The 20524-nt window shown below is 36.3% G+C and overlaps 1 protein-coding gene across 1 annotated transcript in view; it reads left to right on the plus strand.

The window, feature by feature from the left end:
* Positions 1–20524, plus strand: part of CNTN6 (contactin 6) — a 246849-nt gene that overhangs the window by 127354 nt on the left and 98971 nt on the right. Inside the window, 2 exon segments of the mRNA XM_032867430.1 lie at positions 12857–13060; positions 15280–15382. Of these exon segments, the coding sequence (XP_032723321.1) occupies positions 12857–13060; positions 15280–15382 (307 nt within the window).

Consider the following 20524-nt stretch of genomic DNA (forward strand, 5'->3'; position numbering starts at 1 on the left):
TAGCATTATGCTCACCTGCAATATTAGGTGAGAGTTACTATTTTTGATGCTGTCTGAGATAAAATATTATTCCAGAGCATTGAAAAAAAAATTGATGGTGCTTATTTTTTAACCATAGGGAAATTATTTTTTAGTACTATAATGTAAGATGACAAGATATACAAAGCCATGTCTGTTTGTGCTGTCTGTCTGTGTCATTTTATGCTGACTTTGGTCAAAGAATCTTGACAGGATTGAAGATTGTTTTCACCTTTGTTTAATCTAAATAAAGGAAGCAGAAATGTCAAATATTTGTAAATGAATGCCACATATTTTAAAAAGGCAGCCAATGGGGCACCCGGGTGGCTTGGTAGGTTTAGCATCCAAGTCTTGGTTTCAGCTCAGGTCATGATCCACTCCCAAGTTGGGCTTTGCGCTCAGGGCAGTCTGCTTGTCCCTCTCCCTCCGCCTCTTGTTTCTCACCTGCTTTCTATGCCTCTAAAATAAATAAAATCTTTAGAAAAAATAATAAAAATAAAAAAGGCAGCCAAGTAGAAGCTTTCCTTGTTACCTTGTTACCTACCACTGTTAAAGTATATGTTGATCATTTAAAGCATGTACCCCTTGTAACGGTGTACCTCTGCTTATGCCACGAAGTTAAGTCCCAGATAGACAAACACTGCCTCAGTTAAGATCTTTTTAATTGAATAACTAATGCCTGTTGCATGTAAGTTATGACAAACTTGTCTGATGCCAAATTTGATTATATCATATGGAATGTTTTAGCAGGATCCCAAGGGTATTTGTCAATATTGAGTTCATCCAACTATTTTTATGTATTTGGGTATATCCAGGTATTATAAGAATTTTCATCCAGAGAGCTCTAGGATGTGTCATGGACTTCCTCATCTCCACAAGGGCAGAGATACTGGAATATTGTTCTTCTGTTCCTTATAGCTGTCCTAGATCAAAACTGTGGGGAATATTGACAGACGCCCTTTGATCCAATTATACAAATAGTCATCAATTAGTTAGAAGGAGAAAGTATTAATAATAGTGACAATGGCTACCAGTTATTGAATTATTATCATGAGCAAGCCCTATTAGAGTTTCCATTTATTTTCTCCTTCCCAGTATTCCAATAATTAAGAACAATAAATTTAAAATGAGGAAACCAAGACTCAGATAAACTAAGTAAATCAGTTTTCAGTTAGTAAATGAAAGCAAGATTCCAAAGCAGGAATTTCTGACATAAAAAAAAAAAAAATGCCTTTGGAGAGAAAGCTCTGTAGTTAATGGTTAAACCTCAGATTGTTTATCAGTTTCAACACTCCTACACCTCCTGGGTTTGCTAAGAGTTCTATGAGTGTCTTTAACTGGCTCATTTAAAACAATTTCTTATTCTTCCTTTTCCATTCTCACCTTCCTGTGAAGGTGAATTGTGCCAAGAAAGACTTCAAGAATGCAGAGAAACATATTGGTTGGACAACCTTCAAATTGGATTAGTGGACAGCTGGTTTAAAGTGAGCCAAATTTACACATAGACATTTCTGTCTTTGTGATTTTTTTCTGGGTTAGCGCATATATGTATATATACACACACATGTATGTATATATGCATATGTATTTGTGTGTGAATATATGTATGTGTATCTATCTATATATTTCTTTAGTATATAACAATCTACCTTAAACTTAGTAGCTTCAAGCAACACCCATTTATTAGCACACAGGTCTATATATCAGAAGCCAAAGGATGATGTGATTGGTCTCTCTACTCAGAATCTTACAAGGATAAAATCAAAGTCATGACCAGGTGGCATTCTCTTCTGGGAAGTCTGAGGAAGAATCCACTTCCAAGCTCTCTCAAGTTGTTGGCTAAATTTGGTTCCTTGCTATTGTAGTATTAATGTTCCCTATTCCTTGCTGGCCAGATGTCAAGGGCCACTGTCATCATCTAGTGGATGCCCACATTTCTTGCCATAGGTCTCCCTCCATCTTCAGAGCCAGCAGCAAAGAATATCCCTCACATCAATTCCCTCTGATAGTTCAAATCTCTTTAGCCAGGACAAGGGAGAAATTATATTAAACTCGATATTATCAGAACATTCTGAGTTCTTTATATTTTCTCTCTAGCATCATCACACACACAAAAATTTTTTTAAAGATTTTATTTATTTATTTAACAGAGAGAGATCACAAGTAGACAGAGAAGCAGGCAGAGAGAGAGGGAAGCAGGCTCCCTGCTGAGCAGAGAGCCCAATGCCAGACTCGATCCCAGGACCCTGAGATCATGACCTGAGCCAAAGGCAGCGGCTTAACCACTGAGCCACCCAGGCGCCCCTGGAAAACATTTCTTAACAAGGCAGGCCTATCATATACATTTTAGTGTGTTTTATAAAACAAAAACCAAAAACCAAAAGCAAGAACCATGGGAGAGTAAGAAAAATTATCAACTAGGTTGAATCCTATAAATTTACCCAGGGGGAAAAAAAATAGCTCCAGGAACAAAACAAAAGAAAAAAGTGTGTAGATGGATTTCCCATAGAAATGATTAGTGACAACTCAGTGAAACAGAGTAATCAACATAAGCCAAACTGAACAGATGCTGTTATCTGGATGTCCTTTATTATTATTTTTTTCTGAATAGACCAAAGGAGACCTGACTCCAGAATAGCTTTCTCATGGACCTGACTCCAGAATAGCTACCTAATTTTTAAAGTAACCACAAATGTGCTATCCTTCTAGAGAGGATTTACAGATAAAGCTTATTCTAGAGGAAAGTACTCATAATAAAAAAGAAAAGAAACCTAGGCAATAATGCCAGAACACAAAACTGGCACATTCTGCTTTATCTCTTGGAAATGTGATATTTGGACATAAAACCAGAACTATTCCCTATACTCTGAGGAGAAACGTATATTTGCTTCCTTAATCCTATTTCTTAACTAGAGATAAACCCCATGAATGTGACTGAATGCCAGTAGAGCCAGATTAAGCCCTCGTTTCCATCTTCCTAAAAATATAATTCTAAAATATTACAGAGAAATATAAGTTTTACTGAAAGTTTTGTCTGAAGAACACAGAGAGTGCTACGATGCACATCTGATTGAAACCCTTTTTTCCCTATTAGACATCACTTTCCTTTCTCCTAAAGTCTCTTAACGATAGTCTATGACTTATCTCATCTCCACACAATCTCCAGCAGTCCCTTCTATTGTCTGTTATAGGTATTATCCTTAATTTGGATACCCATGTCAGAAAAATACAAGTCTCCTAGTTAGCCTCTAGGTGCTTGGCAAAGGTAAAATTTGGTAGTCCACTAAGTAAAGTCTTCCTTTCCTCTGCTAGGTCTCTGGACGATTCTAAGTTCTCTTCTCTACATCCAGGTTTATGTGACAGTAAGAGGCAATACACTATTTATTTTACTCATTCATTTGGGGGAGGGTCACTGAACCTTGAGGTAGACTTGGAACTGCCATGCAGAGAGGTCTTTCTACCATGGGTTTTCACTCACCTCCAGGATGAGCTTTGATTAAGAGCACTGGTCACTGGTAACAGAGATTCTGCATAAGTCATTTGCAACAGCACTGAAAGCAAAATTTCAGACTGTAAATTTTTCTAATGGACATGAAACTCTTGAAGCCAAGGCTGTAGGTTCCATATGAAAATAAGTTGTCAATAGATTTTCATGGGTGCAGGGAGTTAGCCGAGCTTCACATGAAATTTTCTTTAAAAATGGCAGAGTGAAGACATGATACTAGTTGTCTAAAATAATTAAGATCACCTTCTCTGTGAAATAATAGTTTCACCATATCTAAAGTAAAGCAGATTCTTTCCCTTTATAGTCTGGATATAAAACTCTCAATCCTGGGCTCATAAAAATCATAGGTTTAAAATTTTTTATAGAGGAAATATTCCATTGTCTTCAAAGATATAACTCTTAGGTTGGTAGAACAATTGAATTTATGCCAGTAGTTTGGGTGTCTATGTCTGTGGTAGGAAGATAGCACTGTTGTTTGAGCCCAGCATTTGTATTTCCATCAATAAAAACATTGACAATTCAACAGAAATGGAAAATCATTCCAGCAAAAACTCCAAATTGTGTTAAAGAATAAAGAGGAAAGTTACATTGAGAAAAAGTGCTAAATTTTATATGCCCTTCTTCCCAATTAGGTTTTTTTTTTTTAAAGGTTTTATTTACTTATTTGACAGAGATCACAAGTAGACAGAGAGGCAGGCAGAGAGAGAGGAAGGGAAGCAGGCTTCCTGCTTCCCTGTGGGGCTCGATCCCAGGACCCTGAGATCATGACCTGAGCTGAAGGCAGAGGGTTTAACTCACTGAGCCACCCAGGTGTCCTGCCAATTAGTTTTTGTTGTTGTTGTTTGTTTTTCCTTCTGTTTCTGGAGTAAATGACAGTGGTGCTTTCTTTTTGTTTTTCTCATTTTTTTCCCTTTATTCTTTTTTTTTTTTTTCATTTTTTCGACAGTGGTGTTTTCTTAGTGAGTAGGTCAGATCAGCAGTATGTGTACTTTGAGGTTGCTTAAATATGTAAAAGGCAGATAGCAGAACAGTTGTCTATTGGTATAATAGTAACAACCATCATTACTGAACTTGTACTATATATCTACTCAACAAATATTTATTGTGTACATACTAAGTGCCACTCCTTTTAGTGAATTCTAAGGATATAGTGGAGAGCAATGTGACAAAGTCTTTACCTTCATGAATCTTAAACAATATAAAAATGTGGCAGATGGTAATAAAAGCTAGGGAGTAAACTAAATGGGGTAAGAAATAGTGGGTGTTGCCATTGTATATTCTGAGGCCAAAGAAGGTGTTGTTGGCATTTGAGGAGAGAACTAAAGGAATGAGAGTGAGACATTGAGCAAAGGCAGGTTGCATAGAGGGAACAGCATGTGCAAAGGTCTTGGCAGTAGGGCTGTGTCTGGCACGTTGGAAGAAAAGCAATGAAACCAGTGTAGATAAAGAAAGGTGAGCAAACAGGAGCATAGATGAGGTTGTAAGCACTACCTGAAAGATATTATAGAGCCTCTGATTTTTAGATTAGATCTAGATTTTTAGATTAGAATGCATTGTGTGGTAGTGAGCAAAAGACTGACATGCCTTCTCTGAGTTCCAGTTTAAAAAGTTTATTCTGAGTAGACCATAAAGGGGCAATAATATAAGGAGTTAAAGGTAGTTACAATGACTCAGGTGAGAATAATGTGGCTTGAAGCAGGATGATAGCAGCAGACAGGTGAACAAGTAACCATCTTCAGTATATATTTAGAAGGTATAGCTGAGATAATTTCCTGAAAGATTAGATGTAGAGTGTAAAGAGAAAGAGAGAAGTGGTTTTTAGGTTGAGCAAGTGGAAGAAAGCGGTGCCATTTATTGGGTTGATACCAATAACAGGAGAGCAGGTTTTGGAATGGGGGAAATCAGGAATTTGTTTTGGGACATTTTAATGTTCAGATGTCTGTTAGATAGAACAATGAAAATTTTGCGTAGGCAACTAGATTTATATATCTGGGGGAAAGTTCTGGTTTGGAGAACTAATATTGGTAGTTACCATTGTTAAAAATACAAAATTTAACTGAGTAATTTTAAAGATCTAATCGGCTTTATTCAATGATTCATGAATTGGGCAGCATATCATCTTACAAATGGAAAGGAACCCATGGGATGCCTGGGTGGCTCAGTTGGTTAAGAGTCTGCCTTCTGCTCAGGTCATGATCCCAAGGTTCTGGGATCAAGTCCCACATTTGGCTTTTTGTCAACAGGGAGCCTGCTTCTCCCTCTGCCTGCCCCTCCCCCTGCTTGTGTGTGTTCTCTCTCTCTCTCTCTGACAAATAAATAAAATCTTTAAAAAAAATGGAAAGGAATCCTGAAGAGGTTCAAAATGAAAGACTTTTATAGGCAGAAAGAGGCAAGATAAGGAAGTTGTTCCAGCAAAGAGTAGATTGTTTCAGGCAAGGTCACCTTAGTCAGGAGGATGGGTAGGGTCTGTCAGATGGGTTGCTCACCTGATAGAAGGAGACCTGCTAACCAGGTAATTCCAGATTAACTGGTTAAGGGTCACATTTCTGGGAGAGGTTGAAAGTAGAATTGTGTTTGGTGTAAGTTTTGGTTGGCTGACATGGCACTTAGCACAGTGACTCTTTTTGGAGACTATTGTCTCGCTCTCTCTCTCTCCTTTTTTTTTTTTTTGTTAAATCACCATATAAATAGTATTTAATGCCACATGATTGGATAAGATAACAAATGCTTCCTATATGCTGGACACTCAGTTCAGCATCTTATGTGCCTTAATGCTTTCAAAGAAAATTTCTCCACTCTGTAAATTAAGTAATTGTGTTAAAGAAGTTAGTGTTAACTTGACGAAGAAGACATATCTTGGGTTTAAATACCACTGCATTTATTCTGCTGTCTAATTTGGTCTGGCATAATCTGGCCCACAACAGAAAATAATTGCTAAATCAAGTATAAATGGAAACAGCAAGTGTATCTGTATTGGAGAATATGTAAAGACCACCTAGAGAGGTAAATTGATTTATCTAATATAAGTGTACTGTGTTAGAACCAGAAAGATCATGTAGTGGACCAGAGTTCCATAGTTTATTTTCCTAGGTCCTGGGCTCCACATTTCCTCTTCTACTTTCACAATCTTATTCTTTCCCAGTAAAAGTGTTTCCCCTGCTTTCTAGCGCATCAAACAGAATTCTCATGTTATAGTCTATTTCCATTTGCATAGCCCAGGTTTTCTCAACATCAACACTATTGACAATTTACAGTGAAGTAATTCTTTTTTATGAGGTTTGTCCTCTGTGTTGTGAAAATGTTTAGCAACATCCCCAGCCTATGCCCATTTGATGCAATAGCACCCCCTCTCCCAATAGCAAGAAGGAAAACATCTCCAGACATTGCCAAATATCCCCTCTCAGGCAAAATCACCCTTGGTTGAGAACCACTGGAATGACCCCTCACTTACATTCTTTATATCTAGCTCACCTGTAGAGGATGGGAATTGAGAGGAACAAAGGAAGTGTAGTCCTTCTGTAATTGCCTCCCATGGCTTACCCATCTTCCTTAAAATTGGAGGTTTCTTAGAAGTTCATTCAGAAGCTGGCTGTGTTTTCATTCCTTCTCCAGGTAGGAAGTACTGGTACGTGTGCGGCTCTAGAGTTCTTCGTAAGCTAGCAATAGCAGGAACTCAGAGGGCCTTTCCTTAGATGTTGTTTGTAGCCACAAATGCAGCTATCTCCATGATTCTGAACAGGAGATGTGTAAATCAAAAGGGATCTAATAAAATCTAGGTGGTTAAGCAGTAATTGTGGAACAAATGGGAACAGAAATCGGAGTGGTTGTAAAGGTGTCAGGGTAGTGTTCTGGGTTACATCATAAACTTGCTCAACACCAATATCAATGACTTCAACCCAGAAAAGGAATTATTTTTCTTGGATTAGGTCTTTGCCACTGAGCTAGCATAACCGTGATTTACCACCTGGCAGGCAGTCACATTTAACCCTAGAGCTCTGCACAAGGTTTGCAGTAAAGTACACTCATTCCAGAATATTCCAAAGGGGAGATTTATCCACTAAATCTGAGCACTACGCTTCAGATTCTTTATTCTTCTCATTTATTTTCTACTTCTAGAAACATGCTACCAATTTTGAGGCCTGTTTTACGGAGCCAATAGAAATTCTCAGTGTCAGTGTTTATCACGACTGGTCTCTTTCACGTGGGATAGTTCCCCTCTAATAAAAATTATGTCCGATATAATGGGTACTATTGCATATATCTCTTGTGTCTGTACTTTAAATATTACAGTGCAAGATATAGGGCTATAAAAGATGTCAAAACACAATCATGCTCTAGGGAAAATAGAATTTGTTGTATGCTTGAGAGAGCAGCAGATAGAGTCTTCAGTTGCTTACTGCAGATCTGCCATTCCTAATAACATTAAAGTTGTAGAGGATGGTGTCAATGTGAAACTACAGGCAATGCTTCAGGAAAGACCAATTATTATTCAGTTCTAATGTTACTGCTGAATCATCATAGGGAAAATGCATCACAATCATTAATAACAGATAAATGTCATAGATGGTGGAGAAAATATTTTAAAAATTCAATGGTTTCAACTTAAGTGGCTCATGAATTATACATTTAATTAAGAAAAGCCAAATGGGAAGAATTTTAAACTTCCAATTTGTAAGGTAGTTTTTTTTTTTTTCTTTCCCCATTAAAAATATACAGATTTAGCATGACAGTGGCTGATGATGGAACAAAATAGATAAAAGCCCACACTCAGCCTGACTATTTGGGATGGGAATAGGGAGCCCATGGGGAGAAGGGAGAAGGGAAGGATGAAAAATACAGTGACAGGAAGGGTTTGCAGGTTAACACATTCACCAATTCACAGAGGAGCACAAAGGGGTACCTGGATTCTAGTAACAGAGCTGCTGCCATCTTCCCCTCTGTTTACTCATCTATAAAATGAGAAGATTGGGCTGAGAGATCATTAGGTCCCTTCCATCCCAGACATGCCATGCATCTATGAACTAAGGAATATCCTTTTGTTCAGGTTTCCACATACCACCTGAAGAGAAATATACAAGATGGCCACCATTTTATCAAACTCTGAGCCATTTCCCTTTCTGGTATGGTTATGCAGAGGAGATTGAGAATTACCATTATATTAGTGATTTTCAAAGAAATGTTCCAGGACCCACCAGTATTACCATTCCCAGATAATTTGTTAATGATGTAAATTCTTTGGCTACTTCCCAGATCTACTGAAGGAGAAATTGGGAGTGTAGAACCCAGCAGCTTGTGTTTTACCAAGTCCTTTAAGTGATTGTTATGCACACTGAGGTTTGAAGATCTGTCCCCTGGTGAGGCCATTTTGGAGAAAAGAATTAGTTCTTAATGGTTTGACAAATACATTCTATTCCCTGCTAATAGTAGCTATAAACACATTGAAGTAATTGAAATGACAGATTGACCTTTCATTCTATAAGATTCTGAGGAAACTGAACACAGGACACACAGTGCTGATGGCAGGAAGGGGATGGATGATCAGGAAAAGTTGTCCTAGTTCTGAGTAGGCTTTGATATGCACAGAATTTGGGTGTTTGGAAGGAAGTCTGAGAGTAAGGAAGAATGTTCCACAGGGAGCATATTGACATAGAAGAAAAGGGTCAGTTATAGATAATAGAAAAGAAGAAAGATGGTATTAGGGAAAGAGCAAAGGATTTGGCATCTGAAAAATCTAGGTTCAAGTCCTCTCCCTTCTACATGCAAACAATGTGATTTTGGAGAATTACTTTTCTATTCCTAGCTCTAGTACCTTCTCCTATTAAATGAGCATATTATCAATAGCCAATTAGCTTCATAAAACAAAATTTGGGGATGATGAAACAGGTATGAAATAGAAGTACTCATTTTTTCTTTATTATTCTTTATGTAATATTCCTTATATCTGGACCATTTTCTTCCGACAGCTTTTAAATGTTCCACTCTTAGAGAAGGAATAGATCAGAAAGTTTTAGCAACTAAGATGAAAATGAATTCACCAAGGGAGAAATGAAAATTACAGTCTCAGGTCTCAAGATTGTAGGGTAAAGAATAGGAAGATTTCTTGGGCATTAATGGCAACCTGTAATTTCTCAGTGAGAAGGGTTAACCTTGGATTTCAGAGAGCTAGAGCTTATTTTTCTTCCCAAATCAGCACTGAATCAAGATCCCTAAACTGAGACATGGCCCTGGGAATTTGCTCAAGATTGTCTTTATTTCACAAAAGGTTCAAAAGATGAGGAGTCACTGACAACAAGGGAATCTGAACTACATTTTTTCCTCCTCTATATACTGAAGAAAAATTTACTATCTAGATACCTCTCACTTTCAAACAAAAACCCTTTGAGCATCTCTTTGGTGGAGACAGAGTAACAGGCTTAGAAGTGAGGCAGCAAAGGACATCAGTAAGGAAACTTAGAAGCAAGAGACCACATGAAATGATAAAAGACTCCAGTAGGGACTTGCAAAAGCAATGAAGTTTCAATACCCTGGAACAGGAAGAGAATGTCAAAGCATATTTTCAAAAATAAAAAGTGAGTTTCATTTATGCATACTTGATCTAAGAGCATTAGACTCTTAAGATCAAAGGAATGTTGAGGGTGGAGTAGACAGTTCATAGAAACATAGGTTTAACTTCCCGTTCATTGCAAAAATAAATATTTTTGCAACGTCTCAAACGTAGCTCATCCATCCTCTGCTTGGCCATCTCTAATGGTAGAGAGCTCATTACCTCACAAATCACCTCTGTTACAGCTCTGAAGTTTAGATTGGTCTTCTTGATACTAAGGCCCATAGGGCTTTCTGTAACCTCCAACAGCCAAAGTCCTATTTTTGCCTCCTGGGCATCAATAGGAAGGGCTCTTTTTAACCCTTTCTGCACATGACAGCAATTCAGATCTATGAAGTCTGCTCAATTATTCTTCACCCTGCCCCCAGGGTAAAAATCTAAGTTTTTATCATTTTCTTTTGTGACGTAACTCTGGTCTTTGCTGTGTTGGTTATCTGTCTCTTGATATACTTGAGAATTTGAATTCCCCTTTTGGTAAAGGGTGCTCTGAACATAATATTCCAGTTCAGCTACATGAGCCATTCATAGGGTGTTGAAAATACTGATTCCATGATACTTCACTCAGATATAAGGAAACCAAATTGCTAGGAATAGGATTAGCTATCTGTATTTTAACAAGCTTCCTTAGTGATTATAATGTGCTCTGAATAAAACATAATACTCCAGTCTGAACAGTTCAGAGTAAGAATGAAAAATATTATTCATTATATTGTTTCACAAGCTGTAAATCATTCTAGTGTTTGGTTTTCCTCACACTATTCCCAACCTGTTTTTTTCCCATTTACACAAATAATACAGAGTAGTTAAAAATTATAATGTGACAGAAACACACTATGTAGAGAGTAAAAATTTTTCCCCTCACCCTAAGAAAACCTCTATATATGTTCCTAGGTTGTTAAATTTAATAATTTGTATAAAGATACACAGATGCATACACACACATACATACACATACATATACATAGCATTAACCACCTTGATTTGCAACATGCTTTTCACATAACCATACATCTTGGGTTTTTTTTCTACCTGAACACTACTTTTATAGGTTTAATGCCACTTTGTACATTTTCACATTCTACATATAAGTGGCATTTTTGTTGATTGTTCTCTGACATATCATCCTCTTCTATTTTCTTCTTTCCTGAGAATTATATCAGAGTTCTATCAATATAGGTGAATTCATTTTCACTAAAATAACTTATGAATTGTTGTTAGAATGTAATACCTTAGCTCCTCAGCACTATTAAATGGTCTGTTTGTAGACTCACTATTTTTCTTTCTCTCTCTTCCCTTCCTTCTGTCCTTTTGCACTTTCTAAAATCTGTTCCCTAAGTGTACTGTCAGTGCTTTATTTTTCCCTATGTGAAAGAGATGATAAAGATGGCAAATCCCCCCACTCCCACTTCCTCATAAGTTTTTCTATATAGATCAAATTTAAGGTCAGAATAGCTATTGATCTGTATTGCCTCCTCATCCTTTAGAGAATTTATATACTGTAGAGTTAGTGAAAAATGTTTCTGGTAGTCTGCTCCACCTGGGGTAGATTGCTAGGACGTATCAGAAATAATTAGTCATTTTTGGGTCTATCATATCTTTCTTCTGCACCCGTTTTTAATACAAGTGCAGATGACAAGTATGACCCACAGCCTCTGCCTGAACTAGGGGCCCCTAGTTGCTTTGACTGTTCTTCTATGAGCTGTGATTTCCTACTATGTGATTTCTGAGTTCATCTGCATGTGAAGGTGTTTTCTACCTGTGTATTTCCCTTCTTCACCCCCCAGCATCTGTGCATTTCACTTACTTTGGAGTCCCAGGAGAGCCAGTTATAGTCTTCCATTTCCCTAGAAGTAAGTTCGGTTCTACCTTGTTTCCATGATACATACAATTTCTTAGTCTTCAGATAGTACCACACTTAAAAACCTTAATCCACAAGAATATTTGTCTCTGGTTGAAGATTTCTGGCTAAATTTTTTTAAAAATTGACATGTTATTTGTGCAAAATATGGAATAACTATAACTCTCATATATTTCTGGTGGAGAGGTCAGCAGGTACAACTATGAAAAATTCTTTTGTGGTTTCTTATAAAGTTAAACATATATCTGTCTACCTTATTTCTCACTCCTAGGGCCTTATCCAAGAGAAATGAAAATGTCAACAGATAGTCATTTCAACTAATACATAATGGTCCCAAGCTGGAAACAATCAAAATGCTCATCAGCAAGAAAGTGGCTGGACAAATTGTGGTATATTTATAAAATGAAATATTACCAGCAATAAAATGCAAAGAAGTACCTGATAGTCACACAATATAGGTGAACATTAAAAAAATCCATGTTAAAAGAAATCAGACACAAAACAGTTTAGTGTGGACATCCTTTGGACTACATATTGAGAGACACTGTTTTAATGTGAGCATTACTGGAGAAATACATGTGTATTTTAACCCCATGATATTTTATATATGTTACAGCTGTTCTTAATACATTCATCCACTTATTTTCTTGGCATGCCATCAGTGCACCCCTAAATGCACAAAGCCAGTGATGGGCAGGATGACTATGTCATGTATCATCCAAATTTGAATATAAGGGAATATTACAATTATACCAGGACACCAGGCATCAACTGGGGCACAATTGTATTCTAATTATGGAGAAGAGGGCACAGAACTTCCAGATAAGAATGAATACAGTAAGGATAATGCTTATTTTTTTCTGTTTCCCAGACTTATCTTATGCATGGACCTTCAATGATAACCCCTTATATGTTCAAGAGGACAACAGGCGGTTTGTATCCCAAGAGACAGGAAACTTATACATTGCCAAAGTGGAACCATCAGATGTGGGCAACTACACTTGCTTCATAACAAACAAAGAAGCACAGAGAAGTGTTCAAGGACCGCCCACTCCCTTAGTGCAGCGCACTGATGGTAAGATGATGAGCTATCTTGGGAATATATTTTCGCTTCTGAAGCCTGGGGACATCTGTTGAGCTTTCAGCTTCCCTCTGGTTCAGAGGAGCCACATCATCAATGAGTTGAGGTTCAATTTACAAATGTGATGGAAATCAGATATTGTAAAAAAATATAATAGAAAATTTTATAATTCACTCACATGGTATAGTTTATATGATTCTGGGTATATCGTGCCATTTCTTCACTGGCATTGGAACAGATCCTTTCCTTGCTTAAGGAACATTTTATATAAAAAATTTGTTTGAGGGAATAGGCGTGTGTGTGTGCACGTGTGGGTGCTGCCAAACTTATTAATGGAATAATATTGTTTTCAATGAGCATATGATGCCTTTCTTTAATGCCTCTTTCTTTTCTATAGTTGTCTTTTTTGTTCACCCTTTATTTACCTGGCTGGCAAAATGGGAAAAAAAATTCACATCCAAGGAAAGCAAAGCAAGCAAACATTAATTAAAAGCATTCCAAAGAGGAATGAAACACTATTCATGCTAATTATATTCCTCCAAGGAACATAATTCAAATTGGTCTCTGATGAGTTTTGTAGTTTAGTCAAGACATAGCTGGCACAAGATTTAGAGAACTAGAAAACCTAGGGAAGTCATCGAAGTAGAATAATCCTCTAGTCGATTCTTTAATTAAATATTCACAGTGGTAAATGTAAAGATAGAAAACCTGTTGATGCATTTTATGATCAGATCTGGACTAGAAATGTAGTACCTCATAGAGTTTTCTTCTCTCTGAGGATTTTAAGAGCAAGAACATAATGCTAATGATGGCTAACAGAATTATGGAACTAGCTCCATACAGGGAGTTCTTATGACAGAGCTTTTATAATCACTAACCACCCAAATATACTTGGATAGTCTTAACTCAGAATTCAGCAACCACTAGATATATTCATAAGTCCAATTTCTCTCCTCCAGTGAGTACTCTGTTCATGAAAAAAGCGCTCATAAGCCAATAATATGCATAGAAATTCTACCATATTTTTCCTTTTCCTGGTCTACTTTTAGTTTCTCCTTCTCCCCTTCTTAAGTCCTTCATTCTTCTATCCCCTTTATTATCTTTAGTGCATACACGGTAAAAACAGATCAGAAGAATTACATTATATTAATGTTAATAGTATTAATATAAGAAATATCAAACCTCTTCTAAAAGTAGACACTCAAGAAAAATAAGATGTCAAGAAAATAGGATATAGAAAATTTAACTAGTCCGCTGAACTAGTATTCTGTACCACCTCCAACCATAGCTTCTTTGAATGTTTGGAATGATCAGGTCTTAAAAATCAAGTATTTTTATTTGATACATATTTTGTAAATTTCATCTTCTGTGCAGTTGTACTGACCACCAGTAAATCATTTACCTTTGGAATGGATTACTCTGGTATTTGGTTTATAAGTTTAAAAAAAAAAATCACAGTTTTTTGAGGAATCTTGATTTGCCACTTATTTCATTAATTAAGTTAATGAGGATAGCCTAGGGATATATTTCTGTTACACCTCTGGTAGGTAACATATTTATATACATTAGACTATTGTCTTATTATTAGCCCATATCCACAATTCCTTGTTAAAAAATTTAAAATTATAAAAACAAATGCTTCTTTATAAGTGAACAGCAAACTCATTTAGCAGTAAATCCTTACTGAACTGACATGAGAACATTTATGTCTTTATCTCAGTTATTATTAATTTATAGATTTTGTTGCAGAAATACTGTTATTTTCTATTAAGAGACCTCCTACAGTGTTAATGAAAATTTCCTTATTCCTGAACAGATCTGCCCCAGTGAGTTCCATGAAGGGGTAATAGATCTGGATATCTCTAGAGAAGAAATGTTCTTGATAATTCAGAAACATTTTAGAATCTAGGTGCATTCATTTCTTAGTTGGAAGACAAATTCTTTGTAAGATTCTAATGTGGAATATAGGGAAATTTGGGATGCCTCTATTCTGACACTGATATATCTTAGATATTGCTTTTTTAAGCAAGAAAAAAATCAACTAATTCCTTAAGTAGCATCATGTAGTTTCTTTGCCCTCTATCACTCATTTAAGTCTATGAAAATGTTGTTAATTGAAGTACAAAATAATCAGTTTTTGGTTAATGAAGCATTTACTTCACAGAAAACTTCTATTCTCCAGAAATGCTGCTAGCTCTTTTGATATTTAACAGGTGTGATGGGGGAATATGAACCAAAGATTGAAGTGCGTTTTCCTGAAACTATACAAGCTGCAAAGGATTCATCTGTAAAACTGGAATGCTTTGCCCTTGGAAAGTAAGGTTTTTTGTTTTGTTTGGTTTTGTTTTGTTTCTGGTTGCTTAATTTTTTTTTAAACCTTTTTGTTATTCAAACATTGCTGTAAGGTAAATTACCAAATAGATTTCAAATGCTGGGCAAAAGTGGAACTTTCTGATTGGAATTTAACAAACATGCCTAATACTCTGAAAATGATTGGACCTGCAGTTCTCCCCTAAATGTGCTGATGTTTCCTCTAGTTTGAGCATAACGAGTCCCATTTGGGCAGCATCTTGCAGAGGACTATATGTACTTGTATAAGATGGTGAACAAGTCATGAAATCTCCAACATATCCTTCACTCCATCTCATCCTACATCCAGAAATATATTGCCTGGAGTGTCCTTTTGCTTAATTAATCAGCAGTTCTCACAAATGAAAAAACCTGCACTGCAGATTTCCAAAATAAAACTAATTAAAGGCCATTGTTCATAGTGAATCATTAGAATTGAGCAAAACCTGCCCTGGAAGTGGAGGCACTTTATTTTACTCAGATAAGTGTTTATCAGCCAACAGGTTTGGAATGCTTTGAAGCCAGCCAAATATTTGCAATTTTGCATAGAATATGCAGACATCTCTTAGCCTTTTGGCTATATCCAGACTTCATTTTTATGCCTCTAAACACTAGAACTCAAGTAAGGAAGACATAGATAGACTAGATCTGTGTTTTTAAACTGTGTGCATATGAATTACCTGGGGACATTGTTAAATTGGGATTCTGGAGGTCTGAGGTGAGGCTCAATTTCTCCATTTCTAACATGCCTCCAGGTAATGATGATTCTTCATTCCTATAAAACATATTTTGAATAGTAAGCGACTCGGCCCTATCAAATTTGAGGGTTTACTTATAAATACAGAGTCTCTTCCTAGAGTGGTCATCACATTTAGGAAAAGTAATTTGCGTTCCAAGACATGAAAAACATTTTGAAAAGTTCCCATTTTGTTTTTAAGTAAATATGAAGTGGGAGAGCTAGGTTCTTGTCTCACAGAGTCAAAGAATGAGTCTCACTGACAAAAGAGAGTGAGTGGAGCAACAGAATTTTATTAAGCAAGGATACAGAGGGGAAAAAAAGCTCCCAGGAGTGAAGAGGGTCACAGTAGCTTTGTGCTGAGGGCTTTGAAGGTTGCTCTTTTATTGAAAGCTAACCAGGGAAAGTAAATCTTTTTAATACTGACAGCATTTTTGTGTAAGCAGGACTAACGATAACATCTTTAATGGCTTACTTTTTTTTAGGGTCTGTTTATTCTTTGTTGGACACAGGTGAATGTCATTAAAAAAGCCCCCCCTCCCCACCCTTAGGGCAGGGTGGTATGGTATGTTCCCTTCTCTGGTTCCTCACACGTACGCATTTTAGGGATTTCTCCGAACATGATCACATAGCCCCCTACCTATCTCTCCCTAGCCCCGCTTGTCCCTTTTTCAGACAGACTGAGCATCCAAATAGTGCTGGTTACAAAATCTCTTTAAGTTCCTTTCTATACATGAAATTTTATAGTTCTTTAAATTACATTTCTCAAGTTACTCATTTTTCAGGTTTTTAAGAGACCGTATTTTATTTTCATACAGTATTGGTCCTATAGTGTTTGTCCAATAAATAATTACTAACTGATTAAATCATGCTTAAGAAAGTGACAAATGGGGACTTTCTGTCACAGCCTTTTAAGATATGATGAACTTTCACCATTTTCAAGCTTTCTCTGAAATTAAAGTTTATAAAAAAACATAAAATGTCAGCAAAATACTCTGAGAACTAGACAATTTACTTAAAAAGACCAATGAAAGATAGCATCTGAAAAGAATATTTATAGCTGATTCTATCATATTTGGCATCAGGAAATATGGATTCCTGTAATTTAAAATATACTCTTACATGATAAATAACTTTGAAAACTATTGAGTCTCGTTCTCAAGAGTCTTATGTAAATAAATTCCATTTGTTAAACATTTATAAGTAAGAAGTTAGATTTTATGTATATATTCTATCTATCTACATATAATCCTCATAATTATTCAGGGTATATCATATTTTCATTATATATGAGAATACTGAGGCTCAGACTGAATAAGTAATCTGTTCAATTTCAAGCTCCTGTTGAGAATGCAAGGGCAAGTCAAACCTAGTCCCACCTGATTTTAAGTTCTGAACTTAGAAACTTTTAAATAAATGATTAAGCTAACTGCTTGTGAAACCAGGGAAGACAGATTCAATTCACAATATTCTCAAGAGTTGTCTGTTAGCAAACATGCTTCTTAACCTCTATGAATTTCCATATACTCATCCAAAAGGTGTTACAGTGATCTCTGCCTTTTATGTTTATTTGGAAGTAGGGGGTGGATAATACACGTAAAAAACATTTAGCACTAAGCTTTGCATTTAGGCAATGAACACTGAATTATTTGAACCCAAAATACAACTTCTGTTATCTTTTTGTCTAACCAGTGTTTGAGTTAGTGGGGATGATGGGACTAGAAAGAGGTACCTCAGAGGGTCTACAATTCTCAGCTTTGGAGTTCATTCCTTTTCTCTCTGTCTCATACTGATGGCAGTATAACAGAGAGCAACAAAGAGGGTCAGTTGTGGAGTAGAAAAGAGGAGCAGACCAGAAGAAAACTTAGTTGATCAGTATAGGCTTTGAATTGCTCACATATCGGATTTCCTAATTTTATTTATGTTTACTTTTTTTTTCCTTAAAAATTCAAACCTACAGAAATGTTGAAAGAGTAATATCTGGACAATTATGTCAATTATATATGTCCTTCATCTGAACCAACAAAGTATAAATCTTTGCCACCTTTCCTTCTCTCGTTTTGCCCTCTGCTCGCTCACTCTTTGTCTCTTCCCCTCTTACCACACACACCCATACCTGTACCCACACATACATGCCATGCATCAAAACAGATGGGTGATAAGTTATAACTTGGCCTGCACTTTTTTAAGGATTTTATTTATTTATTTGATAGACAGAGTACAAGTAGGCAGAGAGGCAGGCAGAGAGAGAGGGAGAAGGAGGCTCCCCACTGAGCAGAGAGCCCAATGTGGGGCTAGATCCCGGGACCCTGAGATCATGACCTGAGCCAAAGGCAGAGGCTTAACCCACTGAGCCACCCAGGTGCCCCATTTGGCCTGCATTTTTGAGAGGGATATGCCACTCAAAATGTTGCTTAAGATCCACACTCCATTTTTGGCTCAGCTTGCTATGAGATGGAGGAGTGGAGGAAAGGAAAAAGGTAGAGCCAGGAAATGTTGACCTTCCCACTTCACCATACAACTTCACTCTTAATTCTGTTATGGATACATGCTATAAGACTTCACTGGGCGTAGATGGAAGGAGTAGGTTAATAATCCAAACAGGGGAATCAAAACCTTAGAATATATGAGGTAAATTGTTGAAAATTCTCAAATGGAATGATTTAGAAATAAATGAAATCCTCTCTTTAATAACCTCATGGTGTGAAAACAATCAGGACATTAAAACATGGCAAGTAGTCAAACTGCATACGGTAAAATTTATTATGTTAAAAAACATGTGGGAATACCTAAACTTCTGATATTATTTTACTAGTGATAATTGACTAAGGAAAATTAAAGTTGAAAAAATAATAGTTAAAAAAAAAACTCTCTGTGTTAAATCTCATGGGTATGTCCATTGCTGTACATGAAATAAAATGAAGAAAAATGGAAAATGATGAGAATTACTTCATTAAAAATTGCCAAGGAAATAGCTGATTTAATGGAATATACTCCATAAGATTTTATGTGATAAAATCAATGTTGAGATTATTTTTATTAAATTAAGTCATTAACATGGGATTGAAATTCCTTGGAGTTAAAAATGGAAAGTCCAAAGCATCCACTGGGTCGAAGTGATAGTGTTAAAATACGTTGGATAAGAAACACATATTCTGTGTAATTCCAGTGGAGCTACATTTCTCACTTCTTCAGATGGACAAAATGTATGTGAAAATGTTTTGTATACATTTGGAAAACATTATACATTAGTGAGCTACTAAGAGAGTTTTTATATATGCTTGCCAGTGATTTTCAGAGAACAAATTGCATGGCAATTGAAACACTGCAAACATACTGAAAATGCTTTTTTAGTTCATTATAAAATATATTTACCAAATACTATGCCAACTTTTTAAAATTTGCACAATTAGTAAACATAGAAAACAACACATTCTTTCCACAATACATTATATGCTTGGCATAAAATAACGATCTGAAAATGTTAAAAATCAAACCACTTGCTTTATAAATTATAAACCAGTTATTTGCAGTGTTTTTATAAACTCCATTAAAGTGGTTTTTTTCCTTTTTAAAAAATTTTTATTTTTTAAATTTCTTTTCAGTGTTCCAGAAAATTCATTGTTTATGCACCACACCCAGTGCTCCATGTAATACGTGGCCTCCATAATACCCACACCAGGCTCACCCAACCTCCCATCCCCCACCCCTCCAAAACCCTCAGATTATTTTTCAGAGTCCACCGTCTCTCATGATTTGTCTCTAGCTCCAGTTTCCCCCAACTCCCTTCTCCTCTACAGTGTTTTTACAAACTCTTCTGAAAGATAATTATGGATCATGTTCTCTGATATCTCTTGGTGAATATATTGCCATGCTGTATTTGGGCTTGTTGGTTTTTTTTCCCCAAAAATGTAGGAATTACTTTGTACAAATCAATTTAAATCTCCTAGTTCACTTTCTGAGGTGCCACACTTCTTTATAATATGTTCAATAAACACAAAGCTGAGCAAAACTGATTTGAGGAGGAATGAAGTCAAAGTTCTCTTTCTTATTAGCAATGTTTTTAGATACTCTTGTTAAATAACTAATGAATACTTTTTATGTTATAAACTGTATCTTCTATTAAGCAAGGGTTTTATATGTTTTGATAAGAGAAATAAATAGAGAAAGGGAAGGAGGGAGAGAGGGAGGGAAATAGGAAATAGTAGGTGAATGGGTGAATGTAAGGGAGAAGAAAAAAAGACAGATCAATGCTATATGCTATTCTTAAGTTTTTCATTTTCAGGACCTAAGACAGTTCCTAAAATACTGACTGGTTTTCTTCTTTTCCTTCCTCCTACTCCTCCTCCTCCTCCTCCTCCTCCTCCTCCTCC

The sequence above is a fragment of the Lontra canadensis genome, unplaced genomic scaffold (genome assembly GCF_010015895.1).
Source record: "Lontra canadensis isolate GAN:19392208 unplaced genomic scaffold, GSC_riverotter_1.0 scaffold34, whole genome shotgun sequence".
In the NCBI taxonomy this organism is placed as follows: domain Eukaryota; kingdom Metazoa; phylum Chordata; class Mammalia; order Carnivora; family Mustelidae; genus Lontra; species Lontra canadensis.